This window comes from Equus caballus, chromosome 1, assembly GCF_041296265.1.
Source record: "Equus caballus isolate H_3958 breed thoroughbred chromosome 1, TB-T2T, whole genome shotgun sequence".
Lineage (NCBI taxonomy): Eukaryota > Metazoa > Chordata > Mammalia > Perissodactyla > Equidae > Equus > Equus caballus.
This window is the reverse complement of record NC_091684.1, coordinates 103,216,770-103,244,393: the sequence shown is the minus strand read 5'-3', so window position 1 is coordinate 103,244,393 and position 27,624 is coordinate 103,216,770. Positions and strand designations below refer to the sequence as shown.

Genomic DNA, 27,624 nt, shown 5'->3' with positions numbered 1-27,624 from the left:
TTTGCCTTTTTAAACAAAACGTGTGTCATATATTTTTATTAAATCATAGAAAACTCATTTGTATACAAATTTTTCCACTTTGGGGAAACTAGAATATTAAACAGCTGGGTAACAAAACAGTTGAAAGATACATCTCACTTTAAGCAGAGATTAAGTTTTAAGTTGTCACATTTATTTTAAAAAAAAAGTTGAAATAATCAGTAATAGGTTGTTGGCTTTTTTCACCTTTAGGCCAGAGGAATAATCTCTCTTATAACTCCCAATTCTCTTTAAGGATGTTTTTCATTACTTAAACCAACTCTAAGTTTAAAAGATGGTTAACCTGAAGTCTTAATACAAAATCAATTTCTTTTTCCCTACCACGGGCTTTTAGATAATGTAAATGCCAAATTTCAGAAGATGGTCTCCTTTTACAGGACTGAGTAAGCTTCCTTTCTACAACAGCAAATGTGTCTCAGGGCATGGAATATATTTCAGAATAAGTTAAATATTAAGACATACAGTATGGCAATAACGTCCTACTTGTCTTTCTACTACGTAGATTCGTAAGTTCATCCTAATCTTACACATTTATAAAAGAGTGAAGGCTGAGGGATCCAGTGATGCCAAAAATGCACAACCATCAGAACCACATTCTCTAAACACTTTGGGAGAGTATATGAATGGTCCTGCCAGAGCCACGCATGCCTTCGTCCCACAGGGGATCACAATGAACGGACTCCAAAGTTCACCAAATGAAAACGGGCAGTGGTTCTGAAGTTTAGGTCGTCGCTCATTCTGCTTTTGAGCCGAGACCCAGAGGTCACACTGTGACGTGTCTGCACTCACCCCAAATACTCACGTAACATAAACACAAATTAAATATTATCAAAATAATTTTAAATTAAATTGAAGACCACTATTTTTAAGTGCATGAACTATCTCGCACGTAGCTTCTTGAACGTGTGTTACAGAGCAAGAAATAACATCCTTGGTAACACCCATGTTTCTACAAGTCAGAGGCCAGCCCACTTCCTCTGAGAACTCCCTGGAGTAATATATGAGACCTTTAGGGGAAAAAAAAGAAAAAAATAAAAGCAATTCTCCACTCCAAATGGAGGGATAGTCTCAAAAAGTCATTTTCCTAAACTCAAGTCTGGATTTCAGACTCATTCAAGCAGGAACTGAAAATGTGACCTTTGGATTGGCTCCTCACCCAGGGTGACAGTCTGCTTACCCAGGACACTCAACTGACCCTTAATACTGCAAGCCTCACTTCGAGCTGCCCCCAGGTCCTGGGCCCCTGATGTTGACCTGCAGACCTGGAGCTCTCCCAGGGAATGTGTAAACAAATCTGGGGAAAACTGCGTTTCTGCAAGTTTTCGTTATGTCAGTGAAAAACCTTCTGGGCTAAGAAAAATAATAGGAAATGCTGCCCCGATGTCAGCTTCCCACAAGGCTTGTCTTTTGCTCCTCCTGCTGTAGAGGACTACAAAGTCAACTCATATACTTTTGGCCTGGCTTGCCCAAATGGTATTAAACAAAGAAACATTTCTTTGGACTACCCTATTCCTGAATTACGACAAATGCTTGACCAAGCATACTTGGTCCACCATCTTGTTACTGGAGGTGACTGGGAGAGGAGGCCAGGCTTTTGTGCAGGTTGGGATTCTGGCTGTGTCTGTTTCGACTGCGGACAGATGAGAACATGGTGTTGCAGCCCGGCACTTTGCATTTGTGGAGTTGACGGAGGTGCACAGTTTTATAGTGGGCCCTGAAGGTCCCTTTATTACTGTATGTCTTTTGGCAGAGGTGACATGTTATGGGCAACCCAGAAGGTAGGCTAGCAAGGCTCTGGTCGGCCTTCTCCATCAGAACACAGATGGGGTACTCATCTTCTCCAGGGACCAGGCTCGGCCCTTCACAGTTCCCATCACTGTCCTCCATGAGCACGGTGCCTTCCTCGCTTGCCCCATCTGAGTCCCAAGAGGAATGGCTGCTGCTCTCCGACTTCATGCTCGAGGTAGTACTCAAATCCAGGATGGTGCCCTCGCTTGGCAGGCCAGAGCTGTAGCTCTCCAGACCGGCACTGTGGACTTGGGTTATTGGGTAAACCAGACTGCCCATCCGACTCGTTCCCTTGAAGATGACAGATGTCTGGGAGGCTTGTTGTGTGAAAGCCACGTCCTGATAGGCCTCCTGAGCCACATCTTTCAGAAGGTAAGCTGCATGGAAATGGTCTTCACTGCTCTCCAGTGCTTCTTGGGTCAACACTTTTTGGTGGAGATTTAGGTTTGAACTGTGTCTACAAGAGTGAAAAGTTGGTTAGCAATGCGTTGGGCTGTTGTTTTAAAAACAGTCATCATTCTAAGTGGAGACACTAGTAGATATCAGGAAAACCTGTGGCATGGGAGAAGTGATGACAAGGGGCGTGGGACGCAATGAGTGTTTAGTGGACACTGGCTGCTGCCGTTCAACACTTGTCAGAAGTTAGCATTCACCAGGAAGGTCAACAGTCTGGAAAGTGGGACTGTGCAGTTCTCTTCAATTTCCACAATCTGATTGATAAGGAACTTCTTGTACCTCATCTATACAGAATGGCCAGACTATTTCAATCAGGCCAATTCAACCGGGATCCTGGAACTAGGAGGTCCCAGGAGAACACTGGTCACAAACAACAAGGAACTCAGCAGAGGACTTCATTTCAATGAAACCAGGAAATATCTTCCAGAGCTGCACTGTCCCATGTGACAGCCACTCCTACGTGGCTCCTGAGCACCTGAAATGTGGCTCCTATCATATCCTGAAATGATAATATTCTGGACAGACTGAATAAAATAAAACACTACTAAAACTTACTCCACCTGTTTTTCACTTTTTTAATATGGCTACTAGAAAATTTAAAATTTCCTCTGTGGCTCATATCACGGTCTAGAGCATTTGCATGCACATGGCCACAGAAGTGCTACAGGAGTGAAAATCTGATTGGCTAGAAATTGTATACGTGTGTGTGTGCATGCATGTGTGTGTACTAACTTTAGCTCATATTTGCAACGTTTCACTATATACCAGACAGCAGTTTTGCAAATGCAGCACTGTGAGCACACCACCAATCTTCTACCCAATGATTACTCCTGAAGGGCAGGTAATGAATATCCATTATGACACAAGCCTTTTACTCACAATATCATTTGGATGTAACTTGTCAATCAATGTCGGTCTTGCTCAGAGATTCCCTGCTAACTTCTGACTAGTAAAAACAGCCCATACCAAGGTGTAGAATCTTAAAAGGGATAGAATTATTCCAAACAGGGAAAATATTTCCCCCAATACAGATCAGAATGCATCCCAGGGTCAAACTGGGAAAAGCAGCCTCACCAAAATAACTGAGAATTGAATTTTCTCTTCTAAATCTTCGAAGACATGGGTGGGGAAGAGGAGAAGGTTTAATCATATTTCATAAAATGTATAAAATTTACTATTCACTTTTCTTTTCTATCTGTTACACATTCTTTTTTGGATATAATCAGAATTATACTCGCAGATCACCCACTTCGCAAGCAGCTCATCTCAACTGCAACTGTGCCCTGTGATTATGTCAGCATTCTGGGTTGAAGGGGCAGGTGTGCGTCAGCAGAAAACTAGACACTAGATTGACATATAGGTTCCAGTACACATAAGTGGTTAAGAAAAAGTCAGACAAACACATTTACTGGAACCTTGTACAGAAAGATCCCTGCTGCAACAAAGCAAACCTCTGGGCTCCATGCTCAACTCCTGAGTATTCCATGAATACCAAAAGCTAACTTGTGGGCTCCCCTCTCTCCTCCTTAAGCCTCAGAGGGTAAGATGCGTTTCCTGATGTGCCATGTGCCCTAAGACCAGTGACTACCACAGCTGCGAAAACCCTCTGGACCACCTGCCAGGCTTTCTGCTTCCAGGACTTTGCTAATGCGGAGCCCACTGCCCAGGTCTGCATTTCTTCCCTTCAATCTCTACCTCCCCCTCCAACTCTTCCCCCTGATTTTTGACTATTTAGATTAGTTGAGACCTGTGGTTCTCCAAGTGTGGCCTGGGCACCCCAGCAGTCCCTGAGACCTTTTCAGGAGATGCCTGAAGTCAAAACTCACTTCATAATGATCCTAAGACATTATTTGCCCTTTTCACTCTCATTCCGTCACTAGTGTACAGTGGAGTTTTCCAGAGGCACATGACACATGATACTGCAACAGACCGAATGTAGAAGATGAAAGAGAATCCAGTTATCTTCTTCTAAGCCAGACATTAAAGATATCTGCAAAAATGTAAAACAAAGCCACTCTTCTCACTAAGTTTTTGTTCTGGAAGATGTAGTTATTTTTCATAGAAATGTTAACATATAATAGGTTTATTATTTTAAGTGATATAATATACATTAATTTTTTCCAATTTTAATTCCTAATACAGTACATATTGATGGCTATAAACCCAAACAGACAAAAGCTTTGAGGGTCCTGAGGTTTTAAGAATTTGTAAAGAAGCTGTGAGACTAAAACATCTGAGGGCTGCGGGTTTAGACATACTCCTTCCAGAAAGCCTTCACTAACTTCTCAAAAAGTCTGGCTGGGCACCCTCCCATGAGCCCACAGCAGCCTGTACTTCTTCCATTCTGGCACCCAGCACATTCAGCTGCAATCGCCTGTTTACTACTGGTCTGTCTCCACCACTGGCTATTGTGGGCAGGGACTGTATCCATGACACCTAACACAGAAGGTTCTTAAATATTTTTTGGCTGAATAAGTATTCAGGGTGCTGTCCGGGTCCCTTCCTGAGGGGTTCTAATAACTGCTGTTGGCAGCAGCAGCAGCTGGAAGAGCGGAAGTTAGTTATCCTAACAGCAACAGAGTTCTCATCTCTGACTCAGAGAAATGGTGGTGGGCCCGGGCCTGTCCACAAGGTCCTATTATAATGGTATCATTTTAATCACAGATTCTAGGTAAAATGCATTCCAAGCTCTAGACTACAAGAATTAGTGGCTTAAATCTAGAATGCAAGATGCCTTCCTGCGGTGGGAAGGAGGCTTGCATCACAAATAGGTCATAAAATATTAAATATATGAATAATAAACATAAAGTGAAATAGTATTTTCAATATGCCTTCTTAGTAGACTCTGTAGGTCAGAATAGTATCATAAATATGAAGAATAATCGGACCAATATAACCGTCTCTTCTTCATAATAACAGCTTATTGTGAACAAGCACTCCTCTTGGAGGATGAAGAAGAACTGGTTCACTAATTAGGATCTCCTGGTGCTTGGGTTCAACATCCAGTAACAGAAACAGGAATTTTAACTAATATCACCTGTGCTCTGTCCTCTCTGCTCAAGACAACGAGTGCGTTCTTGTGAGTCCTGTCTAGGAATGTGTGTGGGAGTCTGTACATTTTCCCCTCTTGATAAATTAGGCATTACAATTTGGACTAAGGTGGAGGTGGTGTTGAACTGCTTCAAGTCAGGCTTGTTTGAGCAAATGTAACTCTTTAATATTCTGTGAACCACTCAGCATTTATCATATTGCATTTCGAAACAGCAGAGAGCTGGTCCTTTCCTTACAGCCTCCTGGGGTCATCTTTTGGTATGCTTGGTCTTCCCTTCACTGGGGAGGAAAGTGATCTGCAGAGTGGTTATGTGACTCAAGTTCATTAAGAAAAGCACAAGTCAGATGGTAATGCCAGTGCTGTGTCCCCAGCGTGGTGAGATATACTCTATTCCCAGGCACTTTGTGAACAGTGTGACTGTGTGTGGGTCATGAAAACCCAGCACTGACAGATTTCTCATCTTCCAATCAAGAGCACAAACCCTGAAATAACCTTCTCAATCTTTATTCTTTGATACCTCAATATATTAAAAATCTCCAATCAAGCAGTTATTCTTCCTTTCCAATGCAACTGGTTAACTAGACATCAGACAAAAGGTTTCATTTGATGGACTTCATATTATGAAATGAAAATCAGACAAATTTTGGGAAGCCATAGCAATAATTTAAAAAGCTCCCTCCTCCCTCCTCTGAGAGAACTAGTTCATGATTCCCTAACCCAAATCCTTTGGGCCAGATGTGTTTGTGAATTCAGAATTTCTCAGACTTTTGAAAGGGAGGAGGATGCATATGCTGTAAAATTTTGTTAATGTCCCCATAATAAATTCATTAGTATTTCTGTACTGAATATATATAAAAAAATCCACACAAAGATTTGAAAAAAAAATATTAGAAATAGCCTCACATCATTTCAGCTCAGGTTTTGTGGCCAAATGAGTTTAGACTGTAATTGAAAATTCAGGAATGCGGATCTATAGAAAGTGTTTCTCAATCTGTGATCCCCGGAACAGCAACATCAGTATCACGTGGAAACTTACAAATGCAAATTCTTAGGCCTCAGCCGAGACCTACTGAAGCAGACAGAAATTCTAGGGGGAGGGCTCAGAAATCTGTGTTTTAACAACCTTCTAGGTGACTCAGATGTACGTTAAAGTTTAAGAACCACTGCCTTAGAAGAAATGATTGCCCACAGATGCCTTACCTGTCTCTGCTCCTGCGGGAAGGGAAGGCAGCTTTACAGCCCTCCACGGTGCACATGTGTGTTTCTTTGGCATGCATGTTCTTGTGGTGCATTTTCACACCGCAAGCATTTTTAAAGGTCTTCTTACAGATGTCACACTGGAAGCGATTTTCTTCCTTCTGCCGTGCTAATGCGTGCTGACCCATGGGCTCCAGTTCTTTAGAATCTTCGAAACAAGGAAAAGCCATCCCTCTGTTGGACAAAGCACTGAAGAGACCCCCAGCCAGGAGGCGCTGCTGCAGTTTGATGTAGTCAGGAAAAGGAACACAGGGCTCCATCCCAGGGGTAAGGTGGAGCTCGCGGCCACCATCCTCCACCTCCCTGGGCACCACAATCAATGCTGGCTTCTGCTCAGTCTCCCTCTCTAAGCTGTGTGTGGTCTGCTCAGGGGTTCGGCTGATGGCATCACTGGACTCAATCACTGATTCCAGATGGCAGGCCCTCTCTCCTGCAGGGAGAGGCCTCCCTAAGCCTCCTGACTGTGTGTGCTGCTCCTCCAGCATTCTGTCTGACCGAGGACTGCAGGCCTCTGGCTCATCCTCACTGACCACCTGCAGGGGCATGTCTTCATCCGAGCTGAGAGCATGCCTCTTCTCATTTGCTATCTCCACAGCTTCCTTCTCTATTTTGATAGGCATACTGGACTTCCGGGATTTCTTCTTGGGAAGGACATCAAATGGCATTTCGTTTAAAACCAGCTGTTCTGGGATTGAAGAGGACAACAGAGGGAGAGAAGGCAGCATCCCGGGTGTGTTTGCTAGCTCGGCAGGAGTGGCCGGACTGCGGTAGAAAGGAAGGACCGGCTGGACTGTCTTTAGGTTGGGAAAAAGCACACCATTTTGCCCAATGCTTGGAAAGGCTGGCTGGCCCCTGGAATCCTCCCCTGAACCAGTATAGGCAGGAAGAGGCCTACAGTCTGGAGAAGTCACCACGAAACCTGGGCGCTTGTAGTTCTCGGAGGCTGCCAGGTTCAGGCTGTTCCTTAGATCTTTGTCCCTGTTGTTTCTGTTCATTGGCATGTGCAGCCGAGGGTTGGGGTTGGCGCTGTGGCGGTTCCGGCTCCTCAGGGAGCTGAAAACCATGTTACACCCTTCAATGGTGCACTTATGCTTGATCTTCAGGTGGACGGCGTTGTAGTGGATCTTGAGGGTGCCTTTGTCATAGAAGGTCTTTTCACACGCGGTGCAGAACACCCGGCCCTTCTTTGTGCCAAGGCTGTTCCTCTCAGACTTCACTTTGGCCTCGGGGGACAACTGTGTCCTTTCAAGCTTAGTGACAATGTTGTATGAGCTGGAGTCACTTAAATGGGCGTTGTCTTCCTTTTCAGTAACAGCATCTGGACAGTTTAGACACTGCTCTTTTTCGACCTGAAATGGTGTGGAATTGGAAGTTAAGAAGCTGCTGTTGGGGAAGGGTCTATGGATTTCCTGTTTGGGGTCCTGACTTTGGTCCTGACCCTGCTCCAGCACATATTGTTCGGGCAGTGACCCTATCAGTGTGGGAGGCACTGGGTTGAAGAACTGGAAGGGCAGCATGAAAGTCATGTTGTTTATGAGGTTCTCAAAGGAGTGTATACTGCTGGGGTTTCCTTTATCCACAGGAGTGGGGAGGCTGGCACTCCTGTGGCTGCAGCTCTCGATAAAAGCCCTGATATCTACATTCGCCGTGGAAGGCGGGATGATGATGGACTGCTCTTCTTTCTCTTGAATTGCCATGAGCTCAACTATGGACTTGGTCTCTCCAAAACGAAGGAACTGCTGCAAGGTGGCCACCTCTTCCTCGCTGGTCATGATGCTCCAGTGATCCAACACCTTTCCTGATGCATCCTAAACCCAAACCAGAATTGAAAAGAGCAATTAATTTACTATTCCTTACCCTTCTCTCTAAGAAAGGAGTCATGTGGTCAGGGCCTCCACTAGCACCCTAGGGCACTTTGTGCCTATTAGAAAAAGACACCCCCATGAGCGCAGGGCTCGCTGAGTTCAGCCCTCACTCACCCCACTCTCCTAGGACAGAAAGTTTATGCAGAAAATAAACTGCACAAATTTAAGTAGTGGTCCAAAAGAGAGGAATAAAATCATATCACTCAAGCCTAAGGGAAATTTGCTGATTATTTTCCATCTTATTTCAAACCAACTGGTTGTCTGGAATTAGGCATAATAATTTTCCCCACTAAAATCAAAGTATGTATCATTTGAACAATAGTAAATTCTTTATCTAAAGAGTATAGCTGGAGCAATCAAGCCTAGGCATAGCTCAAGCATTCATTCCTTACAAGTTTAATAATATTCCCAAGCAACTAGCATCAGAAAACAAATGAACCTATATTGATCTATTGCCCGTGTTCACAAAGCAGAGCTGTAATTACATTGGAGTGTTGGAGATCTTTCAAACTCTGGCAAGGCCTAACTTTTCCCAAAACTACAATAAATATTTTATCACAGAACATGTATTTGATGGCCTACTGAGATTTTTCACAGTGCATGTAAGAGTTTTGAAGATGATGAGGAATGTAACATCATAAATTTTTCATGCACTAGAGGTTCAAGGTAATTGATTCCATATTTTTAATCCTAACACTAGAAAGCAAGATTATTAGGATCATTAAATATTGATCTATGTCATAATGTAAGATCATAATGCTACTCTACATAAAAGGCTGTTTCTAGCCTGCTGGGGGTCCTGCACTCAAGGTGGGCAAACATGTTTCCACAGAAGAATGGGCTTTAGACTCAGAAAGAAGTGGGTTCAAATTCCGGGTTTGCCACATATGAGTTGAGTGACTTCAGCAAGATTTAGAAGCACTCTGAGCCTCTAGTTTTTCAACTGCAAAATGGGGATAAACTACCTACCTCTTGAGATTACTGGAAGAGGGTTAAGTCAATAAATGGCTGTCATTAGTGTTTGTTTCAGTGACATGGCCTACTTGAGTAAGACCGAAGTATATGTTAGTCTTGGAAATGCATTCATTCTCCCATTTCACCAAAATTTTTATCAAAGTTAGCTGACACTTCCTAGTGTAGAGGCAAGGAGAGAAATGCTGTAGCTGTTTCATATGTCAGAGAAATTATATAATTCGTATCAGCATATATGTTCTTTGCTGGTGAAAAAACCTTGATAGCCTCCTTGAATGTGAAACACAAGGCCTATCCCCTAGCATAATATAGAAATAGAAGTGAAATGACTTTGCAAAAAAAGAGAGGAGAGAAGAGATGAAAGGCAAGGGAGAATGGAGAGATGAAGAGAAAATGTGCGGTGACCAAAAGAGAATTGAGGAGTAAGAGAGAGAGAAAGTCCAAGAGCATGAACACAGAAAGACCACAAGATGATGGAGCCTCGGAAGGAAAATCAGCACTGGGGTGGCAGAGGGCTTTAAAGAACAGGAAGGTGTGGCATGAAATTGTAACTGTGTGCTGTGTGGTTCTGCACTGTAAGTTACCCCCTAAACTCTCAGTAAAATCGGAAAGAGACAGTGTCTTGTGTCAGCAGGTAACTGAGTCTAATAAAAGAAATGTAGGCAGCACTGAAGATGGGGCAAATGGTTTACTGTGGAAGAAGTGGCTTAGTGAAACCCACATCAGAAAATATGTAACACTCCCAAATCCTCAAGTTTCACAGTGTCTTGAGGAAAGCACTGGATTCCTCCTAGAACATGAAGTATGGCTTAAGCCATTAGAAAAAATATTAAAGGGAAGGGATGACCACCAATGGCTGTCGCATTGGCGGACAAGCGGATGACATCAGTTATGTGGACAGAGATACCAGAAGATGTTCTAGGAGCATGGCGGCCACGGTCACCATACCTGTAGCACGTATCCACGGATGTAATCCTGAAGGGTCCAGTCTAAGGCATGGAGGATCTGCAGGACCTCATCTTGCTTCAACACACTGAAGAGCCGGTCCAGTAGGATTTTCAGGCGAACAGGGATGGCCTGGGTCCCGTAGAGCATGAGGCTGCTAATATCAAACACCACATTGGACTGGACAATCTCCACCTGGCTTGTTGGATACACTGGGGGGATCCTCAGCTTACTTAAAGCTGAAAAATCAAATTGAAGAAATACCACTTTTAAAGATTCTCCTACAAAGAGAAACACTGCACAGGAAGTCAGCTAGTGCTAACTCTCAGTTATGTGTTCCTACAGAAAAAAGATGAATATGCAAACGATTAACAATCTTAATTGCTATCAGGCTCCAAGTTATTCACAGGAACTTCTAAAAAAAATAGGCTGGGCTGAGACTATTCTTTTCTCCCTTTCCTGTGGCATCTCTAAGGAGTAAAACAGCCACAAGCAGGTAAGATGCAAAGAAAAGGGGTAAAAACAAAAGCAGCAGATGCATAATGAAGAGGATGCAAAAATCAGGAAGCACAGGGTCTGGAGGTGAAGAACCTGGGCGTGGGAATCCAGCAGATCTGGGGTTTGAGCCCGAGTCTGCCACCTCGAGTTGTCGGGCTTGGCATTAAACCACTGAAATTGGTGCTGTCCAATGCAAGAGTCGTCAGCCACATATGGCTATTTAAATTTATATCTAAATTAATTAACATTAAATAAAGTTAGAACTTCAGTTCTTCAGTCACACTAGTCACATTTCAAGTACTCAGCAGCCACACGTGGCCAGTGCACGGTTGTCAGGTTTAACAAATAAAAATACTGAATTCCCAGTTAAATCTGAAGATAAATTTCAGATAAACAATGAATAAATGGGATATACTTAAACTAAAAACATTCATTGGGATATACTTGGGCTAAAAAATTATTTATTGTTTATCTGAAGTTCAAGTTTAACTCAACATTCTGTGTTTTACCTAGCAACCCTGGGCTAGAGGCTACTGTATTAAAGAGCGTGGAACACGTCTATCATTGCAGAATGACAGCACTGAAGCATGAGTTTCTTTATCCTTAGAATGGGGTAGATAAAACATTTACCATATAGAGTTGTCGAGATTCAGAGAGAACATATATAAACTCTTAGCCTGTTACCCGGCACACAGTAGTAACTTAGAAATGTTAGCTGTCATTCTTAGATATTAAATCAGTACCTGAATAACTACAAGTTTTTTAAAGGGAACACTACAGGACAAGAGAGAGGACAAAATAAAGTTACCGTGGGCCACCCATCCATGTCTGCATTGCTCACACTGACGGTGGTTTATTTTCCCCGGTTTGAAACTCTGGCAGCTACAGTTCAGAGTACAGCCGATAGCCTGCAACAGAGAACACAGGGATGCCCAGGATGTTAGTGATGTGTGGACCTACATCACACTTACAAACAGGACACATTCCTCTGTTCAGCAACACTCACAGAGCAACACAGGCCCACTCTGTGCCAGGCCTGGAAGGAGGAGCAGCTAGCCTGGGACCTGGAGACTGTGAACACTCACACAGATATTCCACATGCAAGAATGGGCTAAAAACCTCAGAGCTTTCTATAAGAAAAGATTATGGGCTGAGGAAATATCTTGCTTGTTATTAAGGACACAGAAAGGGTGAAGAGTCACACTGTCACCAAATCTCTAGGTTGACCAGAGCAGCAGCCCTGAAAGGTATACAGAGGCTGTCTGGGACAAGTACACCGAAGAACGATTGGAACTGAGAATGATCCACACAGGGAATTCGTGACCCCTCGAGATGTGGTAGAGGCTGAACATCAAAACAGATTTGAGGACACGTAACAGCTGACTACAGTGAGGATGATTCCTGACTCCACTCACTGGACTGCGTGGCTGACAGACAGACACAGGCCGGACAAGCCCTGTGTCGATGCCCAGTTGCATGGTAAAGGGCCACGTATGGTGTGAGTGTGTGGAGTGGGGATATGGCTGAAACAGAAAATAGAGGTGTACATGTCAACCAAGTTCTAGTATTAAGTACAAAGCTTCACGTGTATTTTTAAGGTGAATTTTTCAAAAGGGGACAGAGGCCTGAAGGATGTGATCTATTATTAAAGAGAAAAAGCTCTCACAGGAGCTCTGTCACGGAGGTTCTGGGAAGACCGCTGGGTGGAATCCATATGATTCAAGACAGCCTTGAAACTGGGGGGTGCATTGTGTTTGGGGGGGATGAAAAAGGCCTACAGTGATGGGTTTAAACTTCCATCTGCCATATAAGGGACTATGTGGCCTTGGGTGGGGACAGTGAAGGGGAGAATCTGGCCTAGGACTTTGGAAACTTACTTTAAAGAGTATATAACTAGTCTTCACTTAAAAATCGGTGGCTGGTGGGAATATAAAATGGTGCAGCCTCTTTGGACAAGTTTGGCAGTTCATCAAAAAGTTAAATATAGAGTTACCACATGACCCAATAATTCCACTCCTAGGTTTGTGCCCAAGGGAACTGAAAATATATGTCTACACAAAAACTTGTAATTGAATATTCACAGCACCATTATTTACAACAGCCAAAAAGTGGAAACAACCCCAATGTCCATCAAATGATGAACAGACAGACTAACTGTGGTATATCCATATAATGGAATATTATTAGCCAATAAAAAAGAATGAAGGATTGATACATGCTACAACATGGATGAACCTTGAAAACATTATCTAAGTGAAAGAAGCTAAGTACAAAAAGTCAGAGGTTGTATGATTTCATTTACATGAAATGTCATGAATAGGCCAATCCACAGAGGCAGAAAGCAGACTAGAGGTTACCAGGGGTTGTGGGGAAGAGGGCAGGGATGAGGGGCGACTGCTAATGGGTGATAGTGGGGGGGGGGGGGGAGAGGGGCATTCTTTGCTTGTTTTCATCTTTTTAAAAAATAGCTTTAAGTTGAGACATAATTTACATATCATACAACTCATCCATTTAGAGTATACAATTCAATGATTTTTAGTATATTCACAGAGTTTTGCAACCATCATCACAGTCTAATTTTAGACCATTTTCATCAACCCCAAAAGGAACTCTGGGTACAAATTTATGGTGAACACGTGTTTTCATTTCTTTTGGGTATATTCCTAGGAGTGGAATTGCTGGATCATATAGTAACTCTATGTTTAACCTTTTGAGAAACTGCCAAACTTTTTTGAAGTGGCTGCACCATTTCACATTCCCACCAGCGATGGATGAGGGTTCTAATTTCTCCACATCCTCGCCAAGACTTGTTATTGTCTGTTTTTTTTTTTAATTATAGCTATCCTACTGAGTATGAACTGGTATCTCACTGTGGTTTTGCTTTGCATTTCCCTGATAGCTAATGGTGTTCAGCACCTTTTCAGGTGCTCATTGGCCATTTGTATTTCTTCTCTGGAGAAAGGCCTATTCAGATCCTTTGCCCATTTTTATTTTTTGAGGAAGATTAGCCCTGAGCTAACATCTGCCACCAATCCTCCTCTTTTTGCTGAGGAAGACTGGCCCCAAGCTATCATCCATGCTCATCTTCCTCTACTTTATATGTGTGGCTTGACAAGCGGTGCATAGGTCTGCACTCGGGATCTGAACTGGAGAACCCCAGGCTGCCACAGTGGGACGTGAGAACTTAACCACCGGGCTGGCCCCTGTTGCCCATTTTTCAACTGGGTTGTATGTCTTTTTAGTATTGAGTTGTAAGAATTTTTTATATATTCCAGGTACAAGTCTCTTACCAGAAAAATGACTTGCAAATATTTTCTCCCATCCTTGGACTATCTTTTCACTTTCTTAAATGATGTCCTTTGAAGCACAGATGTTTTAAATTTTGACTAGAATTTCTTTTTGAGGTGATGAAAATGTTTTAAAATTAGTACTGATGGCTGCACAACTCTATGAATAGAGTGAAACCACTCAGTTGTATACTTTATGAGGATGAATTTTACGGTATGTGAATTATATCTTGATAAAAATATTATTTAAAAAAATCAGTCTACAACACATCTATTACAATGGCCAAAATTCGAAACACTGACACCACCAAATGCTTGTTAGGATGTGGAGCAACAGGAACTCTCATTTACTGCTGGTGGAAATGCAAAATGCTACAGCCACTTTGGAAGACGGTTTGGCAGTTTCATACAAAACTAAACATACTCCTACCGTACAATCCAGTGATCACCCTCCTTGGTATTTACCCAAAGGAGCTGAAACGTATGTCCACACTAAAACCTGTACGTGGATATTTATGACAGCGTTATTCATAACTGCCAAAATTTGGAAACAACCAAGATGTCCTTCAGTAAACGAATGGATGAATAGACTATGGTACATCCAGACAACGACATATTATTCAGCACTAAAAATATATGAGTTATCAAGCCATGAAAAGACACGAAGGAACCTTAAATACATATGACTAAATGAAAGAAGGCAGTCTGAAGAGGTTACACACTGTATGATTCTAATTATATGACATTCTGGAAAAGGAAAAACTATGGAGACAGGAAAAAGATCAGTGGTTGCCAAGGGTCTGGCAGAGGTGGGGGGATGAACAGGCAGAGCACAGAAGATTTTTAGGGAAGTGAAAATACTGTGTATGACACTATAATGATGGACACGTCATTAACATTTATCCAAACCCATAGCATGTACATCACCAAGAGTGAACCCTAATGTAAACTACGGATTTTGGGTGATTATGATGTGTCAATACAGGTTCATCAGTTGTAACAAATGTCCCCTTTGGTGAGGGATGTTGATAATGGGGAGGCTATGCATGTGTGGAGGCAGGGGTATATGGGAAATCTCTGTACTTTCAATTTTGCTGTGAATCTAAAAGTGTTCTAAAAAAACCAAAGTCTTAAAAAAAAAAAATCAGGGGCCAGCCCGGATCCTGGGTGTGGACCTACCCACCGCCTGTCAAGCCATGCTGGGGCAGGCATCCCATATATAAAGGAGAGGAAGATGGGCACAGATGTTAGCTTAGGGCTAATCTTCCTTTAAAAAAAAAAATCAGTGACCTTGTTGAAATACAGATTAAAATTTACACGATTTGACTTACCTCTGATTCCTTTTGGATTACAAGGGACCTGAACAGATCACCTAGACAGAGACTTTCAAGTGAAGGACGAGGGCTGTTCCTAACTGAGGTGTGCGGCAGAGAACAGGGTTACCTAGTCCCTTCAAGAGGCTATCAAAAACAGGTAACATGGGAGAAAAAACTGTTGCTCTTTGTAAAGTCATACACTATAATACAAAGAACTCCACGTGATCACAGCACTCTTGCACGCATTCTCATCAGGGGTGGTATCATCCCAATGGGGCGAAGGTTGGTTCTGGGGTGGGGTGTGAAAAAATGTTACTCTTTTCATGTATAAAGCACAGATATACGTACATAAACAGATAAAAAGTATATGGTATGATACTAAAATTTCATTGGGGGAAGCACAACTAGAAAAAATTTCTAAAGTCGCCTCAAGTGTGAGGGGAATAATGAAAAAAAGACTGAGAAACACTGCTCTAACACCAGAAATTATTTCACTTTTCAGTTATAGAGTTTGTACTTGCATATACATATACAAATGTATTAGATACATGAACACATACGTCTATATACCTATACACACAATTATACAGTTATCTTGACTGGAAATTAAAGGATAAAATGAATAATCGTTTAATTTCTATGACATACTGTCAAAACAAAATTTTAAAATGGCACCATTATCTTAGTTTGTAGCACACCTAATATGCTGTTCAGCTTCTCAAACGTCCTCGCAACTCTCTCTGAACGTCAGCTCACAGACGAACAATCACCTGTACTCTCAATAGCTACCAGCATACTCAGGACTAAGCCCATGAAATATTTTACAATCTACATTCTATAAATATGACTTTTAAAGAAAATTTTAAAAAGGAGAAGAATTCTTATTTTGGATTATGTCCCTCAGGATGCTACTCGCTCTTGAAAAACAAGATGTTGGAAATCTACAAAGGAGATTCACATTTCATTTATTCAGAAAATAGGACCCACTTCAATCAGAGGAAGAGACATCCTTGAGCACACAATTCCTCCACTTCCTGAAGATTCGGCTCTGAAGGATTGCACTCAGGCAAAGCCCCAGGAAACTCTGGGAGACTATCTCAGGCCCAGCACAGAAAAACCATAGAGGAAACAATCCTAAGCACACTGCACAGCCCAAGATGGAAACTCACTTTTTTCTGTATCTCTTGATACCTGACCCCAGGTTTCTCAGTTTCAGTGTCACTGGCATTCGGAGTCAGAGAACTCTCTGGGGTGGGGGCTGTCCTGTGCGTCACAGGAGAACCAGCACCATCCCATCCTCTACCTACCAGGTACCACAGAAACGCCTCCCTTTCCCAGCTGCAAAAACCAAGACTGTCCCCAGACATCGCCCCTGGGGCCAAAACTGCACCCTGTTGAGATCCACTGACCTGACCTGAATCTTTAGTTTCAGCAGCTTCTAGTGTTAGGACAGAATTTTAAGCAGTTTTATCTATAATTCCAATGTATGAATGCTGCTTATAAGAAAGATTCATGTGGTTCTATATGAACCTATTTGAATAAGGCTTAATAAAGCTCATTAACATCTATGGAAATGAATCTCAGAGGAATTATTTATGAACTAAAAAAGCTAATTACAGTGTCTAAGAAAACTTCCAATATTAAGGCCCTTGGGTTTTTCCACCCATCTCAGAATTCCACGATGTAGTAAAATTATAGCACCATTACTTAAAGACAAATTAAAACTTCTAAAATGAAATCAAACCAAAAATTTCTAATTACAAGACAAAAAGTACTCATGTAAATCAAAATAGATAACTCTTAAAACGTACATCCTTTCCTTTGGAATCCTAATATTTGCTCCATTCCTCAGAAACATAAAGCAGATGTTGACAACATTCCGAACTCAAGACATGATTATTGCTTTTTACGCACTCATTTTAATCAGACTATTTCCAAATTGTTATTAGCCACTTTGATGTGCTACAAATCAACATTCAAAATTCTGGTTTGCTGTTTTGTAACTAACATTTGCTCATTCATCCATTTAGAAATTACTGACACACCTAGTATGTGGCGGATGATTCAGTTATTTGCAGTCTTGGAATGGAGTTATGACCCCATTTTTAGGTAGGTTTGAGGGTCCCACTTCCTCTCCCACACACCCCTGCTCCACCTTCAGCCTGGGGAGATGCTGTCTTGAATTCCTAGCAGCTGCCAGCCCACGCACACAGCGGGATAGATGTACAGACTTCCACTGCTAGACAGTGCAGGCCTCTGGCGTGATCTGAATGGTTGAGCTTGAGAATAAAAACCGTCCACTTCAAAGATGTTTTCATCTCTAGCACACACTGATATTTTCCCATCACTGAAGATGAATTCAGGGGGATACTTTCAGGGTACTAGATGGAAGAGGGAAGAAAAAAACTATTGAAGATCATTGAGGTTTCCAGACTCATGGCACTGACCCTTTGAGGGGAGTCATTTGTGATCTGGCTCAGGCTCAAAATTGAATTGTGTACCAGCCAGGCAGCTTCGTAGGCTCAAGTTACTTAGTCTGCCCTGTCCAATACAGGAGCCACTAGCCACATGTGGCTATTTAAATTTAAGTTAATTAAAATCAAACAAAATTAAAAATTCAATTCTTCGGTCACACTAGCCACATTTCTAGGGCTCAGTAGCTACACGTGGCTAGTGGCTACCATACTGGCCAGTGGAGATACAAAACATTTCCACCATCACAGAAAGTTCTACTGGGCAGTTCGGAGTCTGATGCATCTGCCCTTCTAGCATCTGCCCTTCCACATGGTGGAGTTCATATTTAATAGGCGATTTCATTCAATGCTCATTACACCACTGTGCAGAGGGAATTATTCTCAGGAAACTTATATTTTTGGAAGATTTGTAACTCTCCCAAGGTCACACAGCTGGTGAACTCTACGGAGCACTTATCATGTGTGAGGCACTGCACTACCCTGTGCCCATGTATTATCTCATTTCTTTCTCACAACCACCTGGGAGATAGGTATTCCCATCCCCATTTTGTGGATGAGGAAACTGAGGAAATGATAAGATATCAAAGTGGTCTCAAATCTGGATACTGGGGGTAGATTATATCTTGAAATACCAATATTTTGTGCTAACTGCACCTACATTTATGGTTTCATTTAATCCCAACAGCAAACTTTGAGAGTTAGGATTTATCATCCATATTCTTTAGATAAAGACATTAAACTTCCACATGGTAAAGAAACTCAGTTCACTGAATAAATATTTATTGAGCATTTATGACCAGGCATTGTTGTAAACTCTGGGAGTTAAACTGCTGAACAAGACCTATGCGGTCACTGCCCTCAGGGAGCTCATATTCTAGAGGAGAGAGACAAAAAATAAACAAACTACCAATTCAGAATAGGGCAAATGCAATGAAAGAATTATGCAGAAAGCGAGGCTAGCAATTTCACTGGGTAGCATGGACAGGTAGGGATAGGAGTAAGTGCCTTTTAGACAGGGTCATCATCAAAGGCCTTTGAGGAGGTAACATTTGAGTGAGCCCCAAGAGATGGCAAGGAACCAGTGAAGAACTGGAGAGGAAAGGAGTGTTTCAGGCAGAGGGTGGAGAAAGTGCCAAGGCCCTGAGGCACCAGAGGCTGGAGTGTTCTGGGAACAGAAAAGGGGCCAGCGTAGATAGAGTAGCATTAGTAAGGTTAATGCTAGAAAATGGGGATCACAGAGGTGACGGAGACCACTTTGCATAGGATCTTGGGGCAGGCCAAGGAGTCTGGATTTTGTTCTAACAGTGATCCTTTGAATAAGGGTATGACACGAACATTATTTGCCTGTATAAAAACACCTCTAGATGCAGAGGTGGGAAACCTGAGCTCTTTCCCCATCACCACACTGAGCATCTCTCACCAGGATGTAGTAAAACCTACTACTGGCCTCAGGGGACTTAGGTCTTACTTCCCATTAAGCCACGTAACCTTCAGCTCTACGCCTTGGAGCCTTTGACTGAAACGGGCTGGAGAGCTGCTCCTACATCCCTCAGAGGCCTACTAGCCACATTCACGAGGACACACAGATGGAGAGCTGAAAAGGCCAATTAGTACAGTGAGATCGTTGTTGCGCCAGGCCCACAGGAAGCAGGTCCCAAGGTCCTGTGGGCTCTGATGGTCTGACTCTGCACAGAGGTACTGGAAATACCGAGAAAAACCTCCACAAAAGCTGCTACACAATCACTCACTCCTGAAAGAGGCAACAAAATCTATGGAACTCCAAACCAACACCTCGAGGCCAGCAGTGGGCCTGCTACTTCGTAAACCCTCCACTGGTATGATTTGAGAGAATAATGAATGAATCAATGAAAGCGCTGCACCATGGTTACTAATTATAGATGCCCACCCAATGTCCTTTGCCTGATCTGCCTTGGTACAAGAATCTTAATTTATGAGTCTCTGTTGTGGCCAGGTGACTAAGTACTGGCCAATGGTATACAAGTGGAAGCTGTCGGGTGGAGCTTTACAGAAAGCTCCCTATAAATGGGAGCTGACTCGGCTGAGAGACTTCTTTGCTTTTCCTTCTTCCTTCTTCTTGTAACGAGAATATGACAGCTGGACTTTAGAGGCTATTTTGTGACCATGAGGCAACCTTGAGGTCATGCCCTGAGGGTGACTGAGCAGAAAGCATGTTGACTGTTATTTAGCAGCTCTTTTACTAGCAGCCAAATGTAGTTTCTAATTTACATGCTGATTGTCTTGTTGATCATGGGAAGGGCCACATAAACACTATATGAAAATGGTTAACTAGTAGAAATCACCAAGGCCAAGTTTAGAGTCTGTGGTCCTCTCTTAAGCAGGAGATTCTAAGGCTGTGCCAGATTCTCAGTGGTAAGAATCATAATTCCACAAGTTGAAATCAAAGGACCCAGTCTGCTAAATCACAAATAAATTTATTTTTTTGGAGGAAACTTAGCCCTGAGCTAACATCCACTGCCATCCTCCACTTTTTGCTGAGAAAGACTGGCCCTGAGCTAACATTTGTGCCCGTCTTCCTCTATTTTATATGTGGAACGCCTGGCACAGCATGGCTTGATGAACTGCGCATAGGTCTGCGCCTGGGATCCGAACTGGTAAAACTTGGGCCACTGAAATGGAGAGTGTGAACTTAACTGCTATGCCATCAGGATGGCTACACAAATCACTTTTTATTTATCTATTTTTTTAAGATTTTATTTTTCCTTTTTCTTCCCAAAGCCCCCTGGTACATAGTTGTATACTTTTTAGTTGTGGGTCCTTCTAGTTATGGCACATGGGATGCTGCCTCAGCATGGCCTGATGAGTGGTGCCATGTCTGCGCCCAGGATTTGAACCAGCAAAATGCTGGGCTGCTGAAGCAGACTGTGCAAACTTAACCACTCGCCCACGGGGCTGGCCCCTCACTTTTTAAGTCACTGAGCTTCATAATGAAAATGCTTCAAGTTTTCCCATTGTATTTTTAAACGTTGAATATAGACAATTGCTGTTAATATGTTTCAGTCCTGGAAAACTGCAGTGCATATCAAAGACTGCCAATCAGGATCTACAATACAAGACATCCCCTAAAGCAGCTGGACCACCCTTAGCTTGTGGGGAGACGGCTTGGTTCCCCTTCACCTATGGTGAAACTGTCATTCTCATTCTCTCTGGCTGCAGACCCAGCCCTCCTGGTCCAGGAAACCGCATCATTCAAGGCCGGGAGGTCTCCACCCAGCTGCTCTTTGGAGCTGCTCTGCCTCTGCCTCTTACACACATTTTGTACTCCTTACTTCTCTTACTAGAATTGGAATTTTTTGCTACCTCCCCTCTCTCATTTTTCTCTAACTTCTTTCAATTTTTAAGTTTTCCACTGTTTTTCCTTACATATATAAAGCCCCAGAGGTACAACTAGGATTCTGAAAATAGTATCACTATTTGCCAGATGGGCAATAAGGACAATGGGGAAGAAGAGAGAAAACCCAGGAGGTCCTCTCGTGTGAGGTAGCTTGTCTGCTGCTGGCAGCACTGGACTGACGCCCACCTGGAGAAACACACACAGACCAGACATTCATCTCATGCCATCCTCTACCATTAGCAGTTTAACAAAATGATACTAATCTATTTAACAAATTGGTGGTGGTGTTGTTTTGTATTTGTTTTTAAAGCATCGACCATGTACTGATAAAGCCCTCATGAGGATACAAAGATGAGGAACTCCCAGTGTCTGCCCTAGGGGAGCACTTGTCTTCACTGGGGAAGAAAGTTACACAACTTGATTGTCAAGAGTAGCAGAGCAGAGAATATGATTTGTCAAAAATTAGCGTAAGTCATTTAACTATACTAAAATCTAGCAATTCAAAAGATACTACAAACAAATGAAAAACTCATTGGCTGCCTTTAGAGAAAGCTAGGGAACCAATTATTCTGAAAAATGGTAAACAAAGAGAAAAAATCAAGTACGTATCGCTTTTTATACAAACTGTACTTTAGGGTAACCGAATCACTAATGAGATGAAGATTCTCTTTATGGAGGTATTCCAGTGAATAAATAAATGAAGAATTAGAAGACTACCATTCCACAACTCCTAATGAAAAAAGATGACAACCAGGTCATTCCCCGGGATGGAAGGATACATCCTACTACATATAGGGTGTTCTTACCAAAAAAAAGTTCAAATTTGAGTCAGATCAAGCGTCTAGGTCAACCTTGGTTTACAGAAAATACAGGGGATAGAGGAACGTTTAAACAATACCACAAGGAAGAAATCACCAAAATACAGACTGGGGAGCACTCTACAGGACAAACGACCCAGCTTTTTCAACAGCTAAATTGCAAGGCAAAAAGAATAAACCTATAGATTAAGAGAGACAATGTATGTATCTAATTTGGATCTTGATTTGAACAAAACAATGGTAACATAAAGTTTACAAGCCAATCAAGGAAATTTGAACACTGACTAGAAATTTAACAATATTAAAGAGTCATTGTTAAATTTTTTAGGTGCAATATGGTGTAATGCTTTTCTTTAAAAAAAGAGAGAGAGCTTTTCTTTTAGAGCTACATGCTAAAATATTTGTGAATGAAATTCTATGATGCCCAGGATTTGCTTCACACCAATCCAGTGTTGGTAACAGCGGGGGGAGTGAAGTGGGATTGGCCCAAAGCTGATCACTGTTGAATCTCCAAGCATGTATCACCAAGCTTCATTAAATTATTCTAATTGTGTCTGAAATTCTCTATAATAAAAAGTGAAAAAAATAAATCAAGACTCCCGTTGTCCTGCAAACTTTAGTTTTGAGTGAGATGGCAGACGTAGAGGGAGAGAAGAGCGCTGTGTACAGAGGCCAAAGGAGGCTTCGTCCAGGAGGCAGCAGCCTTTGACCAGCGTGTGCAGGAAACGCCCAGCCCTAGGCTCACCCTGCACATGTGTGTCAAACCTGGGAGGCTGGGCCACAGAGTACAGGTTCCTGTCATGGGCAGCGAGAGCTGACCTGGAAAGGCAACACGGTGGAGGTGAGGATGGGCTGTCCAGATGGGCACCCAGAAGTCCCTCTGTTGGGTTCATGGAAACATCAGGGTTCTGAACGACAACGAGATATGGTTTACCATGAGCAGAGTTGAAAGAAGGACTTGGGAAGCCTCAGGAACCAGGTAGGCAGCATTTGCAATATAAAAACCACACGAAAGGATAATGGACAGAATCCGGTTTCTCACTGCAGGTATGAGGATGAAAAGAGCAGTCAAAGCAGACTGAGAGCATGAAGTGTCTAGCAGAGAACAGGCAGGTGGGAGGTAGAACCCGGGGGACAGATGTTGGGCCAAGTCTACCTGTGAGTAGAAAGTATGCGTGACATGCTCGTAGAGTTCTCTTGCTGCTTAGTTCAAAGAGGGTGATGGGGAAAATACTTGTTCTTTTGATCTCTATAAATCAAAGTATAAACTCTGTGCCAAAATCATTTAATAGCTGTGCTTTTTTTCTTAAAATTATTTGTCCTGAAAATGGAAAATATAAAAAGTAGAAAAATATGCAAATATTACCTTAGACACCAAACATTTCTTCTTAAAAAAAAAAAAGTAACAACAAGAAAAAATTACACAGAAACATAAATGATAGGGATACATTTTTTCCTTTCTAACCTAAGTTTGAGAGCTCAGAGGTAATCTTCAGAAAACTTTGATAAAAAAACGGAGGGACGTAAACTGCACATGTAGGAAACTTCTGAACACAACTGGGTCAGCCTGAGGAAAAAAACCCAAAAACCCAAACAAAAAAGACATTTACCCTCCAGGATAATTTTAACTAAGGCGGCGAGTTACACAAGCAATGCAACTTCACAACTGCTGCTGATGCGAAATAACGACGACACCGTGAACGTTTCTAAGTAAAATCTCACCAACATTTCTTTTAGGGACTGAAGAAGAACTCGATTTTAAAAAGTAAGTGTAAAATAAAACCCCTAGATTTTCAAAAGGAAGTTTTTAGAGAGAAAAGATCAGAGTTAGTCAGTTATGCCATCCCGAGCACTGCCTGAAAATTCAGCACAGTCCGTCAGGAAAGGTTCAAGCTGACTGTATAAAAATTTTACCTTCGTGAGGAATAATGCAAGAAACAACCAGAGGGCTACAGAACAAAGACAACGCTTCCGGAAGCTGGTGTAGACCTGGAAAATAATTCTGATGTCGCTTTGAGCGTAAGGATGACACAAATAATCTGTAAGACGAGACAAACTAATAGAACTATATGAAAAAAAAATAAAGTTAGCAGCCTGAATTAGCGTTTCCCTGAGGCCATCATCCCCTCCACAGAGGCCGTGTGGACCCGGCCCTCACAACACTTCACTTCTCCATCTCTCTTCTCCCTCACGTTCGCGGGGTGAAACTTTCACCGCCCGAGGCAGAGTCCCAGGGTGATCTGCTAGGCGGTTTATAATAATGAGTCCAGTGTGGACAGGAACAGCAACACCCCTTTGCCCACAACTCCGCCAAGTCCGAGTGAGCCCCACAGAGGACCCTGGTGAAGCCAGGCTGCTCTCTATTTAGACTCACCTCTTTTTTGGGGGGATAAAATAGGCATGTGTCTGTGAAGGAAAACGGGGCCACACCGGAATCCTGGAATTTCCAGAATTAGAAAAAAAAAAGGCTTCAAACAATGACAAGACAAGAGGAAATCCGGTTTTCAGGTGGAAACCAATTTAAAAGGAACAACAACAAAAAAGGTTTCCAGATGCCCCTTCTGCATGGAACCTGGTGATCTTTAACATCTCTCACCCAAGTCATCAAAAATAAAATATCTAAATAAATAAATTTAAAGCAATCTGTCACAGAATACTCGGAGTAAGGTCATTAAAAATATTCAGCGACCCCCTCCCAAAGCTTGACCTTAGATACCAAAAACATGGGCGGCTCAGCACCGAGATCCCCCGAGATTTCGGCTATTTCTGATTCTTTTTAAGCAGGGCTGTTTGTGACGAAAGGAGCCCGCTCTCACGCCATCTGCAGAGGCGAAAATCCACCCCGGGGGAGAGCCCGCTCCTCCTGCAAGTCATTTCCCTCGCGGGACCTCCAGGGCAGCCCTCTTAACGGCCACCGTCACCATAACTTTTACAGCCACACACAAGAGCTACAAGACACTGCGGCCCCTCGCTCCGTCGCTGGCGTTTAATTCCACCTACAAAGTGAACTCCTCAAACGCCCCCCGTTTCTGTCGGCCCCGAGGCGTTCACACCTGACAGGAGGATGCTCGCAGGACCAGCGCCGTCGGTCCCACAGGGAGAGCGGCGCTCCTCACCCCGCGCACGGCGCTGAGGGGCCAGCGCGGGCCCCGAGGCCCGACCGCCGCGCCGGACAGACGCGGACACTCAAACCAAAGGGACCCTCCTGCGGGCCCGACGCCGCCGCGCCGGCTGACACCTCCCGCGCGGACCGCGCGCGACCTGAGAGAGCGGCTCCTCGCGCCGCGTCCCGGCAGACGCCGACCCCGGCTGTGAGGGGAGCAGGGGAAGCGAGATGAAGGGAAAGCCCGCGGCGCTCGCAGGACAGCCGCCCGCGCCCGCGCAGCGCCTCCCTCACACGGGAGCGCGGTCCCCACACAGCCGGGGACGCCGACGAGGCGACACCTTCCCCGCGACCCCGAAGGCAGCAAACCCGGGGGCCGGGCGCTGCGAGGACGAACCACAGCCCAGCTGCAGGCGCGCCGGAGGACGAAGCCGCTTCGCCAGAGTCGTCACAGCCCAAGCGGCGGCGGCCTCTTGGCCCCCAGAGGAAGCCAACGACGACCCGCGGACAGCCCGCGACGCCGGCCGTTCCGCTCCTCCGCGGGACGCACAGACAGCGTATCTCCGCACACGCGCTTCGAACCGAGTTCCAAGAACGCGTCCTCACGGGCTCGTGGGGGACGGCCGAGCGGCCGGGGCGCTCACCGCCGAACCGGAGTCCGACCCAGACGCGCGTCCGCGAACGGAGCGCCCAGAGAGCTCACGGAAGACGCCCGACGGCGAGGAAAACGGGGAACGGGGGGAAGAGCCGCCGCAAGGAGGCGGACGGAACGGCGCGCCAAACGCCGCCTTCAACTCGCCGACAGTCACGCCAGCGTCGCCGCCGCCTGACGAACCCGGCTTCCGAAGAACGGCGGCGGCGGCGACACCCGCGGACAGGGATCCCGGGGCGGCGGGGCCCCCCGCACGCCCACAGCCGGCCCGCCCGCCCAGCTGCCCTCGGAGCACCGCCGCGAGCTGCGCCCACGCGCCCCGGCCCGCGCCCCGTGAGCCCCGGCCGGCCCGAGCGCGGGGCTGAGGCGGAGCCGCCCGGGCTGCCCGCGTCCCCCGCGGGGAAGCACCTGAGGGGCCCGGCGCGGCGCTCACCGCGGACACGCAGCCCGCGCCCGCGGGGCGCACGGCCGTCCCGATGCACCGCGCCCGCCGCCCGGCACAAAAGAGCCGTCCCCGCCGGGCTCGGCGACAGCGGCCACCACGCGCCCGGTGCTCAGAGGAACGAGGGCCCGGGACCCACCGCCGCCCTTCCGACGCGCCCGCCCGGCCGCCCTCACGCCCACCGCGCAGGTGGCCCTCGGGGAGGCGGCCCCGCGACCCCGGCCTCCCGCCCCGCGCCCCGCGCCCCGCGCCCGGCGCCGCCGCTCACCTCGGCCATCGTGCGGCCGCTGCCCCGCGCGCCTCCCGGCCGCGCCGCAGCCACGCTCCGCCGTCGGGGCCGCCTCGGCCGAGTGGGCGGCTCCCTGCCGGGCCGCGCGCCGCGTGTGCCCGCACGCCCGCCCCCCGCGGCCCGCGCCCTCCGCCCGCCCCCATCGCGCCCCGCCCCGCCCCGCCGCGCGGCCGCTCCGCGCTGAGCCGGGGCCGCCGAGGCGGGGCGGGCGCGCACGGCGGAGGGCTGGCCGGCGGCGCGGGAGGCGGGCGGCCCCGCGGGCTCGAGGGCGCGGGCCGGCGAGTTCGCGGACGTGCTGTGTCCGCTCGGGGGCGCGGGGCTGCGGCCCGGGGCGCCCACCCGCCTGCCCGCCGGAAGCCGGGTTTCCCGGGCGCGTGAGGAGGTGGGGCCGGGGCCGGCGCGGGGTCCCCGGGGCACCGGGGCTTGTCCGAGAGCTCGGACGGGCACCCCGTCCCCCGCGCGCTCCGATGAGGTCCCCACGAGCGCCCGCGCCCCGAGTCTCGGCTGCTCCCGTTGCACGTGGGGTGAAGTTCGCCCCTCCTGTACTGGGGCTGTGGGTGGGATGCAATTCAGTGTCCTGGAAAACCGAACGGGAGCGTGGGCGCCTCGAGCAGCTGGGGGCGGGGGGCCTGGACCAAGGGCTTCCGGGGCCTGGGGACAGCCCCCACCCCATGGGGTCTCCTCCCGACGCCCGGGGCGCGCCAGACCCAGGGGATCAGGCCTCCTTGCCCCTTCAGTCCCCTGAAAAGATTCCCTGAAGGCTGGACTCGGGGGTCCTGCTTCCTTCTCCCCCAGCGTGTCCCAGCGTCCCTGCTGCTGTTGGAGATCCTGGAAAGGGGAACAAAACTCTTCTGCAGTCTGAGATGGGGAAAAGGTGTGAGCTGCGGTCAGACGGAGGGTGCCTGGCTCTGGCTCTGAAAGGCCCGGGCTCCGAGGAGGAGGAGGGGAAGGAGAGAACAGGGCGCACGTGGAAGAAAGTGTGGGAGTCTGGGCTTCAC

At 45.7% G+C, this 27,624-nt stretch overlaps 1 protein-coding gene across 2 annotated transcripts; it reads right to left on the bottom strand.

Moving 5' to 3' along the window:
* Positions 1 to 26,728, bottom strand: BNC1 (basonuclin zinc finger protein 1). 2 transcript variants are annotated; one of them, XM_023649375.2, is made up of 5 exons: positions 26,606 to 26,728; positions 11,681 to 11,780; positions 10,378 to 10,613; positions 6,536 to 8,400; positions 1 to 2,284 (listed from the first exon to the last, which is right to left on the bottom strand). In XM_023649375.2, the coding sequence occupies exons 1-5, from the start codon at positions 26,612 to 26,614 to the stop codon at positions 1,600 to 1,602; spliced, it is 2,895 nt and encodes a 964-aa protein (XP_023505143.1). In that variant the 5' UTR covers positions 26,615 to 26,728; the 3' UTR covers positions 1 to 1,599. The 2 variants fall into 2 exon arrangements, with proteins under 2 accessions (XP_023505143.1, XP_070086301.1); XM_070230200.1 differs by lacking the exon at positions 26,606 to 26,728 and adding an exon at positions 25,641 to 25,814.
* Positions 26,729 to 27,624: the final 896 nt, after the last annotated feature.